This window comes from Aethalodelphis obliquidens, unplaced genomic scaffold, assembly GCF_003676395.1.
Source record: "Aethalodelphis obliquidens isolate GAN/ISIS:26980383/991018 unplaced genomic scaffold, ASM367639v1 scaffold2, whole genome shotgun sequence".
Classification (NCBI taxonomy): domain Eukaryota; kingdom Metazoa; phylum Chordata; class Mammalia; order Artiodactyla; family Delphinidae; genus Aethalodelphis; species Aethalodelphis obliquidens.
Genome location: NW_020837946.1, coordinates 18,872,016 through 18,884,135, shown reverse-complemented (window position 1 = coordinate 18,884,135; position 12,120 = coordinate 18,872,016). Strand labels below are relative to the sequence as shown.

Below are 12,120 nucleotides of genomic sequence, written 5' to 3'. Positions count from 1 at the left end.
CTGCGTTCTCTGACCTCCCTCCTACCTTCTGGTGTTGGCACTTGAGGAAAAAGCAGGGGCTATAAACACAGATGCCTTCAGGGGCCATCAAGTGTCCACATATGCAAATGCTGGGGGCACAGCCTGCCTTAGACAAAGGGGGCAGAAGAGAGACTGTAGTAAACAGGAAAGTACCATCCTCCACCTCAAGATATTCAAGTATAGACAGATAGATAGATGTGGGTGTATGCACACTGGGTTGTGGGTCCTGCATATTCTTTTTTTTGTGTGTGGTACGTGGGCCTCTCACTGTTGTGGCCTCTCCCGTTGCGGAGCACAGGCTCCAGACCCGCAGGCCCAGCGGCCATGGCTCACGGGCCCAGCCGCTCTGCGGCATGTGGGATCCTCCCAGCCCGGGGCATGAACCTGTGTCCCCTGCATCAGCAGAGGGACTCTCAACCACTGTGCCACCAGGGAAGCCCATGCATATTCTTCTTAAATGTTGGCCTCCACTAGTTTTCCTTGGAATCCACTATACTAGCTGAGATGTCAGACTCCTCTTTATCCAGACCCCGATTTCTTGGGAGAACAGACTTCAGAGCAATATTGTGGCTACTCTGCCATGCTCGTCTTGCTGGGAATTTAGAAAGAGATCTATACTTCACAGGCTAGGCACTACTGAGTAAGGAAAGCCAAACAAGGCCAATCTCTTTATTGTTCCCCCCCCCCCCCCCCCCCAGTCCTGCTAGGAACCATCCTCTGGTTCGAGGCTCACGGGCTCCCTTCGAGGACCAGGCCGGTAGGCTCCCCGACCCCGAGGCAGGTGGCGGTAGGAAGAAGCCGGTGTCCGACCCTTGGAGCGCTCCCAGCGGGCACAGTCGCGAGTCCTGCGGGGCGGGGGACCCTGCCAGTTGCCATGCCCCTTTTCTTGGGGAGGACCTTCAACCCCTTGGTTACGGGACTCTGGCTTTAGGTCCATAGGCTCCTTGAGGGGCCCCTCAGGAGGTGGCAGTTCCTGGGTGTCACTGGTACCTTTGAGGGCATTGCACTCCCCTCCTTTTAGATGCCTCCGTTCGGCTTGTCTCCAGGGACCTCGACTGGCCCGGGGAGGATCTAGCATAGCTTTCTGGGTCTCGCCCAGCTTTTGCTGATTTGGCCCAGCCCCTGGAATCTTCTCACATGTGTACTGGGAGGCCACAGGCAGAGGAGCTGACAGGGTGGTCTGAGCAGTTGATGAGGTGGACTGTTCTGTGGCAAGGGTACTGGGTGGGTGGGATCCTCCAGAGGCATCTACAGCTGACTCGGGTTCCAAAGGGGCAGGAGGCTAGAAGGAAGTGAGCAGATGCAGTGAAGGGGAGGCAGTTCCTCAAAGCGGGGAACCGCAGGCCCCTCACCTAGAATCTGAGCTGACCGCCATCAGCCTATAACCTCCCAGGGTAGAACAAAGCTCACCCGAGGGCCACGGCAGAGGGGTGTTGGTAGGAAGGTTGGTGTCATCAGGGGAGGAGTGGGAAACCCTTCCCTCACCTGCTGGAGGCTGATGAAGTACCGGTTACGCTCAGCCTCAAGGTCAATGATGCCCCCCCTCTCCTGCTGTCTCTGGTAGAGCCTCTTGCGCTCTTCTTGCTGGCGCAAGCTCTCTGCATCGGGCTGGTACAGCTCCTGGAGGGAAAGGAGCAGAGTGGCACAGAGAGAAGAATCAACAGGAGAAGGCAGACTCGAAACCCCGGCTCTTCTAGGACTGCCTCAGGAGATCTGCTCAAGGTTCTTGGTTTTATCCCTCAGATTGGGCTCCCGAACAGAGTTTTGGACTTCTGCTGGGGGCCATGGCTTTACAGAGAGGGCCCAGGCAGCTTGAGGCCAATTCCAGAGACCCCATTCAAAGCAGACAAGATGCCATTATTCTTGGCTCAGATTAGCAGCGAGTTGTCTTACCACGGGCTGCTGGGGTTCAGGAGCTGCTCTCAGCGAGGCGAGATCGTACACGAGTGGCTCTCTGCACACCGGGCACTGCACACCAACGGCCTTCTGAAAAGAGAGGTGAAATCGCACCCCTGCTTCCCAGCCTAGGGTGCTTGCCAGCTGCCCAGCCTCATCTGTAGTGGGCTGGGACGGAGGGGCACAGGAATACCTGTTCAGCAGTGAGGGGGAGCAAAGCAGGGGCTGCCTAACTAGAGGTCTGGGAACCCTCTGAAACTGTGTGCAATATGCTTACGTGTATGTATAAGGATGCCCCTTTTTCCTGGACAAAGGTGAACTTTCGTTAATCTCAGAGGCACCTATGACCCTGAAAAGGCTAAGGCAGCCCTGGAGCGGAGGGGTAGAAGAGGGCATGAGGTCAAGCGAGCAGGGCCAGCAGGTCAACCTGTTTGGTTGCGGCGTGCTGCCATTCCCGTTCCTGCTCCCGCCCCTGGGCCTGCAGCTCCTGCTCCATGTGCTGGATGTACCGAGCCAGGCAGTGGCAGTGGAAGTAGTGGTAACAGGTGGTTTTGGTAAAGGCCTCCTTCTCCTGGAGGGTAAGGCACTGTGTCAGAGCTCGCCCCGAGCCCTCCACTGTCTGTCACAGCCGACCCCCAGGTCCCAAGAGAGTAACCCACCTGGAAACCATAGAGGCAGATGACGCACTGGCCATGGGGGATGTTGTTATCTGTGAGAATTTCCTTCCCTTTCTGAGAGGAGAGAAGACACTGTTCAAATAGGGAGGCAGGAGCCAGAACTGTGAGTGAAGCTTGTTGACTACTCCCAGGAGTGACTGGCGGGCCGCCTCCCACCGAGCCAGTTTGCCTTCTGTTCATGCATTTCTGTCTTGGTGATGCTCCCTCTGCTTGGAATCAATCCTCCTCCATGCCCACACCCCTCCCCCCAAATCTACCCAGCTTCAAAATCCAATTTAATTGTTTTTCCACTCATTAAGTCACTTTTAACACATCTTGGGGATGAAAATAAAACACCTTCGAGAGAAAAAAATGTTCAATTAAAACTCACATCTTCTGGGAGGCCTTTCCTGGTTATCCCCCTTTGAATATCACTCCCTCAATGAGCCTGTTCTGGAGTCAGCTTTCAGAAAGAAAGTGAAGGAATGGACACCCCAAACGGACAGAGAATTCAAAAGGCATCAGGTTGAGCTATGAAATACGCATCTGCACTGTTGTTTAATAGCTAATACTCTGGAATTCCACAAAGTTCAAAGCTGCATCGTGGAGGCCTGACTTAGAAATGCTACAGTGGTCTATGCCCACTCTGACTCCAGGCCACCCACCTTCATTCTTTTCTGAACATTTTTCTTAAAAACTCAAAGTAGAGGAAAACAAGACTGTATTTGTGTTTTTGATCTCAAACAACAAAAGTTAGCTGTGTATATTAACTTGTAGCTCTAAGCATAGTTTCATGTGGGTCGTTTCCTTTACTAGGGTAGAAACTCTTTGAGGAAAAGAACCATGACTTTTTCTAGTCAGCTCCAATGACAGACTAGCCTTCAAATGTTCATTTATGGCTAGACCCTCCAGGCAAGATCTCTTGCCATTTTCAGTTGCCAATGCCAAGAGAACTTGGCATTGGCAACTGAAATGCACTGATAATGAAGCACGAAAAATTCAAGTTAAAGAGGAAAAAAAATTTTCTGTCACGATGCTGGAATAGGCAACTTGGAGAAGCTATGGAACTGTCTTTGGGGAGATTTTTTGAAACAGAAGAGAGTCTCACCTTTCTGGAGCAGTTTAGGCTTACCTAAACAAGAACTAAATGAATGTCTCCAGACATATTTAAGATTCTAGGCCCATGGCCTCCCTTGAAAGAAACTGCTCTACCTGGAAGGTAAGGACATTTCCCCAGGCTAGCACACCTCTCACCTCAATGAGTTCATAGAGCATGGCAGTACCCAGCCCAGCCTCAGCCATGTGGCTCAGCGCCTGTGAGATCCTATGGGGAGAGGGCAAAGCAAACATTAGGCCTGCCCCCTTCCCTCACCAGACTGAGCTGTATCCCAAATTTTCCCTGCCCAGCCCGACTTACTTGTGGATCTGTTCATCTGAGAGTCCTCGGGGGTTACGGATAGAGATCTGTGGCACCGCGTGGGGATACTAGAGAGAGAAAATACCATGCTACTGCTAATGCACTCCACCCCAAGGCCTCTCCCCTTCCTCCCTTTGCTGCCATAAAGTAGAGGCCTCACCTGTGCTGGGACCCGAAGCACCAGAGTGAAGCAGACATACTGTGAATCCTGGTCTTCTGCAGTGGCGGGGTGCAGGGTGATGCAGATCTCCCATGATGATGATCTGCAGGTGGATGAAGTGGAGACCTGGGATGTGACTGGGCAGGGACTTGAGAGCTGGGGAGGATGGGGGTGAGAGAGTAAAGCGGGCATAGGAAGTGAGCATCAGGCTCTTTCTTTGGGGTGATTAAAGGAATAGACTGTCTACATGACAGAAATATTATCTCAAATCAAGGCCCACAGATACCGCATGGAATCCTCTTACTACCAAGGGGACTCCTGCCCACCTCTAGTTGAATACGTACCTGCCATTTCCTTTGACCACCTGTAGTTCATCCAGATAGATAGACTCTAACACTTCAACTTCAGAGGGAAGGACCCTAGAGAGACAGGGGAGATTGACTTACCATTACAACTCTCCCTATTAAAGCCTACTAAGGCCAATGAAGGCTGGCTTTGTAGAAAAATGGCAATCTGCATGAGTGCTGGCAATCTGCATTCTCTTGCTAACCTCCATAAAAATGGGGGAAACATGTTTCCTTAATTTGTCAAGTGGCCAGGTAGAAAGCACAGGAATCAGTTTTACAGATCATTTCTGCCAACAAATGAGGAAACAGATTCCCAAGAAGGTGAAAAGACTAGCCCAAATCTCAAGGCTTGAGGCAGGACTGAGACGCAAGCTAGGTTTCCTGACTCCCTGTTTAAGTTTCACTGTACTGTTGGTTGTTCCTTAGTGGCCATCTCTCTGACCCAGAAATATGACATCTATTGATTAGCATTAAGGTTACCAATACCACTCCTGGCTTTCCCTACACCATTCATGGATCCCAGTGTCGACACACACTGCCAATACCAGTCACTGTAAACCTCCTCAAAGGAGATACCAACCTGAACAGAACAGATCTACATGCTGTAAAGGCTGTGCTGTAGTGGAAGAGCCATCAGCCTTGGAATGAGTAACAGGTACCAATCACTTACCAGCTATGTGATCTAAGTAGTTACTTATATCTGTAAGCCTGAATTACCCTGTCCATCACATATAGATATTACCACCCACTCTCCACAGTTATCGTGAGGATGAAAGGTGATTTGTTTATGTCAAGTGCCTAATAGTATCTTGGCCATAGTAGCTAGTCTGTGTTCTTTTTTTTTTCCTATTTGTATTAACCTTCTCCCTTAGAAGGAAAGAGAGGTTGTAGTTAATATTCAATGTATTTATGATCCCTGCTGTCTGACTGATCTAGATCAACTTGTGCAGGTCAGGATCCAGTGGCCCCTCCACCCACCCGCTCCCCAGTTCAGAACTCTCTTAGGAAGAGATGTCAGTGTCTCTGCCATCCCTCAGAGGACACACATGTTTAATCACAGAAAGAGCAGTTGTAATGCCACTGAAAGATGAGTTATTGGCTTGAGGCCACACCTTTACCCAGATAATACATGGAAAGATACATGCTTGGTTTGCTTTCTTATATTGCCCCTTCTTCACCAAGAGCAGGGCTGCCCTAGTGTGACATATGTGTGTGTGTGTGTGTATGTGTATATATAGAGAGAGATTCTCAAAAATTTTTAAAGTCTTTTTAAGTCTTAGGCAGACACCTGAAAATATAAAATAGATAACGTAGGTAACAGTTGAGTACTTCTGATTGACATGAGCGTTGGAGTCTTAGAGCACTGCAGGCTGGCTGTACAATCATTACGGCCCTCACCAAGGCACAACGTGTCCCCTCAGAATCTTAAATTCCCCTGAACAGGTTGAAAACAGCAAGTCTGCATGGTCTCAAAAAAGGCCAGCACTGGCTGGGCTCCCTGAACCAATGAAACACTGAGGTGTAGCCTCCATCAAGAAGCCCTTCAATACTTCACCCACCCGACCTGTGACTTGGGCCCTGGGTGTGAGATATGGAATGGGATGGTGGTAAGATGGTGACAATAAAAACGGGAGGGCTTCCCTGGTGGCGCAGTGGTTGAGAGTCCGCCTGCCGATGCATGGGACACGGGTTCGTGCCCCGGTCTGGGAAGATCCCACATGCCGCGGAGCGGCTGGGCCCGTGAGCCATGGCCGCTGAGCCTGCGCGTCCGGAGCCTGTGCTCCACAACGGGAGAGGCCACAACGGTGAGAGAGGCCCGAGAACCGCAAAAAAAAAAAAGGGGGAGGTGGAACTGTACAATGTCCTAGAACTAAGAACCTAAGGTTTGGAGTCTGACAACCTGGATTCCTAGTCATAACTATGTACCTTTTGGCAGCTCATTTTACCTCTTCAGGCCACATTTAGTCTCCTCAGGTGCCTACACCTCAGAGTTATTAATGAAAAGGAGGCTTAGGTATGTTACAAATCCATCTTGATCCTCTCAGATCCTTCTCTGAGGTGGATGTCACACCCACTTTTTTTTTTTTTTTTCTGCTAAGGACACTGACTCATAGAAGCTTGGGGGCCTGGTCAGCATCACACAGTTAATAAAATATGATGTGAACCCACATTTATCTATTTCCAAATCCCAGAGTCCTTCCATGTTCTGGTCCCTTGTGACGAATGCTTGAGAGAAGGACTAGGAGCGCTTTCCGTGAGGTGTAAAGCTTTATTCAGACAACAGCCTCATTAGTGCTGTCGGGAAGGGAGAAGGTTGAGGAAAGCCTCAGAGGAAATAGTCTGATCCGAGGGGAAAGGGGGACGGGAATTGGAGGACATTGGTTCTGGGAAGTAAGAGGGACGGGAAGGGGGGCGGAGAGCTGATAAACAGGCATCCCCCGGGACCCTGAGCAAATCCACTTCAGAAGGCGAGAATGGGACGGGGTGAAGCCGGAGGATCGAACCTGATAAGGCGCGGCCCGAACTAGCCAGGTCGGCGCTGATGCGGTCTCCTCCGGGTCAGACCAGTGCCCCTCCACCCACCCGCTCCCCAGTCCAGAACTCTTAGGAAGAGATATAAGCGTCTCTGCCATCCCTCATCCCTCGCCCCGCCCCACGCGCCCGCCGTACGGACCGTCCGCGGCTGCCGCTAGTCCCCCGGACCGGATCCAGGCGGTCCTCCAAAGCCCATGACCCCAAAGTTACCAGTCCTCCTCCCCTGCAGCTGCCAACGCAGACGCCGCCATGTCTTCTGCGGCCCGCAACCGGAACCGGAAACAGCCTCCGGGCAGTCGGAGGCGGAAAGTAAAGCAGGGGAGGGAGAGTAGCTCGCGGCCGTTTCTAGGCAACCTCAGACTCCCGGTCCTTAGATGGTCCTGAGGGCCAAGGGATGGTTGGGAAATGCCCTAGGAAGTGCCTATGGGCGGCCCACCGTCTCTCCCACACCCCTGAACGCCTGTTCCTCCGAACCTCTGACCAGTTCTAGCGAGTAAAATTGGTAACAATGTGAGTCTAAGGAGACCGGCAGTGGGGGTGGGACGATAAGTCCCACGATAAGAACGATAAGTCAGGCAAAATACGAAGGCACCCAGAAGGGGCGGGGCTGAAGGCCAGGGCTGGCGTCCCTCGGCCTGAAGAGCTGGAAGCTCCTAGGCTTGGGGTAAGAGAGGCGCTCCTGTCCGCTAAGCCGGCGGGCCGAGGGTGTGGGCGGGGGTGCTGAGGAGGTTGTCAGTGGCAGGAACTTTGGGGTGGCTGGAAGGGGCGGGGTCGGTGGGCGAGGCTGGATGGAGGGGGTCGGGGTCGGGTGGGTGAGGCTGGGTGGAGAGAGTGGGGTGAGGGGGAGAGGCTGGGTGAAGGGGGCAGTGGTCGGGTGGGCAAGGCTGGGTGGAGGGGGAAGGGGGACACGGGGTCAGGTGGGAACAAGGTTGGGTTGGGAGACAGGAAGAGAAAAGGAGGGAGGATTGCGGAAGGCACTCTGCTCCAAGATCTCATCTTTCCATTCTCTACCCTACCTTATTTATGAGGCCTGGATTGTTATGAAAAAAAAGGAAAAGGCAAGGCGGCTAACGTTAACCTTTCTTCCATGCCCGAACCAGGCCTCCCAGGTGTGTGGAACTGTCCCTGGAGCTGTAGCCCTTCACCACCATCTCTATCTCCTTCTGAGGGATCCTGAAATCTCTGTCATGGAAAAGTACCACGTGTTGGAGATGATTGGAGAAGGCTCTTTCGGGAGGGTGTACAAGGGTCGAAGAAAATACAGCGCTCAGGTGGTGAACAAAGAGGGATATCTCTTGGGTGGTATCCCACACCCTTAACTCCAGTGGAGAATGGGGCCAGAATACTGACCAGTATTCGTAGGACACTGATTCCTTCATACTTATGGAATATGAGCTCTGAAATTGGATTACTTGGGTTCAAATCGCAGCTCCACCACTTTCTAGCCTTAGAACTATAGACAAGTTACTCAACCTCTCTATGTCTCAGTTTCCTCATCTATAGAATGAAAATAGAACAGCGTCTTATTGGGGTATGAGGATTAAGTGTGATGTCACACTGAATAACTTAGAGCAGTGCTTGGCACCTAGTAAACAGCAATTATAATTATTATTAATATTATTATCTATCATACCATGAAGGAAGGGATAAACCACCTGAACTCTATTCTTCCCTCTTCATTTTTTCTTCCTTCCCTTTCCCCTAAATCCCTTAAATCTTGAGTTCTTTATCCAGTTCTTTTCCCAGAATACACCAAATGGATCTGTCTGGCAGAGGCTCTTTCCTCCTAGGGTGAGAGCAGGGGAAACCTGGGTAAGGCCAGGGTACCATGGAGAAAGTCGAGTGGGAGACTAGCAAGTATAGTGAGAATTGCTCAAACAATCTGAAGTCTGAGTTCTGGAGCTTTGAGGCTAATGTTTAAATAGTGTGGTTAGGCCTTGACTCTTGACCTTACCACTGACAGGTGGTGGCCCTGAAGTTCATTCCAAAATTGGGACGCTCGGAGAAAGAGCTGAGGAATCTGCAACGAGAGATTGAAATCATGCGGGGTCTGCGGCATCCCAATATTGTGCATATGCTTGACAGCTTTGAGACTGACAAAGAGGTGCGCTTTGGTTTTGGGTCACCTCTCGCCAAGAAGAAGGGTCCCAGGAATTTCCCATCCTCAAAATGCATAAATGTGGAGCCATTAGTAGCATTGCCTTCTCCCTGCAGGTGGTGGTGGTGACAGACTATGCTGAGGGAGAGCTTTTTCAAATCCTAGAAGATGATGGAAAACTTCCCGAAGAGCAGGTATTCCTGGCTCAAACTTCTTCTACCCATGACCTCTTCTCAGTTTAAGGACTGAGAGCTGAGGGCATTGAGAGTCTCCAGTTTGAAAACTCCCAAGTAAAATATAAGAGTCTAGGTATATGTAGAGGCAGTGTGGTGTGACAGTAAAGTATGTGAACGCTGGAACCCAAATCTCTGAATACAAAGGTTGGGTCTGCCACTTTGTAGCCTGATCTTCTTGGGCAAGTTACTTTAACTTCTCTTTGTTCACTTTCCTCATTTTTTTTGGTTTTTGTTTTTATTTCCATTACTCTAGGAGGTGGATCAAAAAAGATCTTGTGGGCTTCCCTGGTGGTGCAGTGGTTGAGAATCCGCCTGCTGATGCAGGGGACACGGGTTCGTGCCCCGGTCTGGGAGGATCCCCCATGCCGCGGAGCGGCTGGGCCCATGAGCCATGGCCGCTGAGCCTGCGTGTCCGCAGCCTGTGCTCCACAACGGGAGAGGCCACAACAGTGAGAGGCCCGTGTACCGCAAAAAAAAAAAGAGTGTGCTTCCTATGTTTTCCTCTAAGAGTTTTATAGTGTCCAGTCTTACATTTAGTTCTTTTTTTTTTTTTTTTTTGTGGTACATGGGCCTCTTACTCTTGTGACCTCTCCCATTGTGGAGCAACGGGGTCTTTTGTGTCTCCATACAAATTTTAAGATTTTTTGTTCTAGTTCTGTAAAAAAATGCCATTGGTAACTTGATAGGGATTGCATTGAATCTGTAGATTGCTTTGGGTAGTATAGTCATTTTCACAATATTGATTCTTCCAATCCAAGAACATGGTATATCTCTCCATCTGTTGGTATCATCTTTAATTTCTTTCAACAGTGTCTTATAGTTTTCTGCATACAGATCTTTGGTCTCCCTAGGTAGGTTTATTCCTAGGTATTTTATTCTTTTTGTTGCAGTGGTAAATGGGAGTGTTTCCTTAATTTCTCTTTCATATTTTTCATCATTAGTGTATAGGAATGAAAGAGATTTCTGTGCATTAATTTTGTATCCTGCAACTTTACCAAATTCATTGATTAGCTCTAGTAGTTTTCTGGTGGCATCTTTAGGATTCCCTATGTATAGTATCATGTCATCTGCAAAGAGTGACAGTTTTACATCTTCTTTTCCAATTTGTATTCCTTTTATTCCTTTTTCTTCTCTGATTGCCATGGCTAGGACTTCCAAAACTATGTTGAATAATAGTGGCGAGAGTGGACATCCTTGTCTTGTTCCTGATCTTAGAGGAAATGCTTTCAGTTTTTCACCATTGAGAATGATGTTTGCTGTGGGTTTGTCATATTTGGCCTTTATTATATTGAAGTAGGTTTCCTCTATGCCCACTTTCTGGAGAGTTTTTATCATAAATGGGTGTTAAATTTTGTCAAAAGCTTTTCTGCATCTATTGAGCTGATCATATGGTTTTTCTTTTTCAGTTTGTTAATATAGTGTATCACATTGATTGATTTGCGTATATTGAAGAATCCTTGCATCCCTGGGATAAATCCCATTTGATCATGGTATATGATCCTTTTAATGTGCTATTGGATTCTGTTTGCTAGTATTTTGTTGAGGATTTTTGCATCTGTATTCATCAGTGATATTGGTCTGCAATTTTCTTTTTGGAGTATCTTTGTCTGTTTTTGGTGTCAGGGTGATGGTGGGCTCATAGAATGAGTTTGGGAGTGTTCCTTCCTCTGCAATTTTTTGGAAGCGTTTGAGAAGGATGGGTGTTAGCTCTTCTCTAAATGTTTGATAGAATTCACCTGTGAAGCCATCGCGTCCTGGACTTTTATTTGTTGGAAGATTTTTTTTTTTTTTTTTTTATATATTTATTTATTTTTTTTGGCTGTGTTGGGTCTTCGTTTCTGTGCGAGGGCTTTCTCTAGTTGCGGCAAGTGGGGGCCACTCTTCATCGCGGTGCGCGGGCCTCTCACTGTCGCGGCCTCTCTTGTTGCGGAGCACAGGCTCCAGACGCGCAGGCTCAGTAGTTGTGGCTCACGGGCCCAGTTGCTCCGCGGCATGTGGGATCCTCCCAGACCAGGGCTCGAACCCGTGTCCCCTGCATTGGCGGGCAAATTCCCAACCACTGCGCCACCAGGGAAGCCCCTGTTGGAAGATTTTTAATCACAGTTTCAATTTCATTACTTGTGATTGGTCTGTTCATATTTTTTTTATTTCTTCCTGGTTCAGTCTTGGAAGGTTATACCTTTCTAAGAATGTGTCCATTTCTTCCAGGTTGTCCATTTTATTGGCATAGAGTTGCTTGTTGTAGTCTCTTAGGATGCTTTGTATTTCTGTGGTGTCTGTTGTAACTTCTTTTTCATTTCTAATTTTATTGATTTGAGTCTTCTCCCTCTTTTTCTTGATGAGTCTGGCTAATGGTTTATCAATATTGCTTATGTTCTCAAGAACCAGCTTTTAGTTTTATTGATCTGTGCTGTTGTTTTCTTTGTTTCTATTTCATTTACTTCTGCTCTGATCTTTATGATTTCTTTCCTTCTGCTAACTTTGCATTTTGTTTGCTCTTCTTTCTCTAGTTCCTTTAGGTGTAAGGTTAGATTGTTTATTTCAGATTTTTCTTGTTTTTGGAGGTAGGCTTGTATTGCTATAGACATCCCGCTTAGAACTGCTTTTGCTGCATCCCATAGGTTTTGGATCGTCATGTTTTCATTATCATTTGTCTCTAGGTAGTTTTTGATTTCCTCTTTGATTTTTTCAGTGATCTCTTGGTTATTTAGTAGCGTACTGTTTAGCCTCCATGCGTTTGTGTTTTTTATGGGT

General features: G+C 48.7%; 2 protein-coding genes across 11 annotated transcripts in view; one reads left to right on the top strand and one right to left on the bottom strand.

Moving 5' to 3' along the window:
- Positions 1-662: 662 nt before the first annotated feature.
- Positions 663-7,731, bottom strand: RNF25 (ring finger protein 25). Of its 3 annotated transcripts, none has more exons than XM_027121287.1 (10): positions 7,243-7,731; positions 4,495-4,569; positions 4,151-4,253; positions 3,991-4,058; positions 3,828-3,897; positions 2,577-2,648; positions 2,345-2,488; positions 1,915-2,004; positions 1,507-1,641; positions 663-1,303 (listed from the first exon to the last, which is right to left on the bottom strand). In XM_027121287.1, exons 1-10 carry the CDS (start codon positions 7,281-7,283, stop codon positions 725-727), a joined length of 1,377 nt encoding a protein of 458 aa, XP_026977088.1. In that variant the 5' UTR covers positions 7,284-7,731; the 3' UTR covers positions 663-724. The 3 variants fall into 3 exon arrangements, with proteins under 3 accessions (XP_026977088.1, XP_026977084.1, XP_026977098.1); XM_027121283.1 differs by having other exon boundaries at positions 1,915-2,007; positions 7,243-7,371; XM_027121297.1 differs by lacking the exon at positions 2,345-2,488 and having other exon boundaries at positions 1,915-2,007; positions 7,243-7,302.
- STK36 (serine/threonine kinase 36) overlaps positions 7,467-12,120 on the top strand; it is a 27,683-nt gene continuing 23,029 nt past the window's right edge. For 3 of the 8 annotated variants that reach the window (XM_027121239.1, XM_027121188.1, XM_027121179.1), the window contains exons 1-3: positions 7,958-8,303; positions 8,996-9,136; positions 9,247-9,324. In XM_027121239.1, coding sequence (XP_026977040.1) covers positions 8,073-8,303; positions 8,996-9,136; positions 9,247-9,324 — 450 coding nt within the window. In that variant the 5' untranslated portion in view covers positions 7,958-8,072. Of the gene's footprint in view, positions 7,543-7,622; positions 7,697-7,956; positions 8,304-8,995; positions 9,137-9,246; positions 9,325-12,120 lie in introns of those variants that run through there. The other 5 variants (XM_027121198.1, XM_027121207.1, XM_027121229.1 and 2 more) reach the window with 4 other exon arrangements.

Bases quoted from the DNA above. Each gene is read 5' to 3' on its own strand.
- RNF25 (XM_027121283.1), bottom strand. From the start codon at position 7,283: ATGGCGGCGTCTGCGTTGGCAGCTGCAGGGGAGGAGGACTG. The intron at 2,489-2,576 runs GTGGGTTACTCT...CTTACCCTCCAG, and splicing joins TCTGCCTCTATGGTTTCCAG to GAGAAGGAGGCCTTTACCAA. The intron at 2,008-2,344 runs GTTGACCTGCTG...CTCTCTTTTCAG, and splicing joins AGCACGCCGCAACCAAACAG to AAGGCCGTTGGTGTGCAGTG.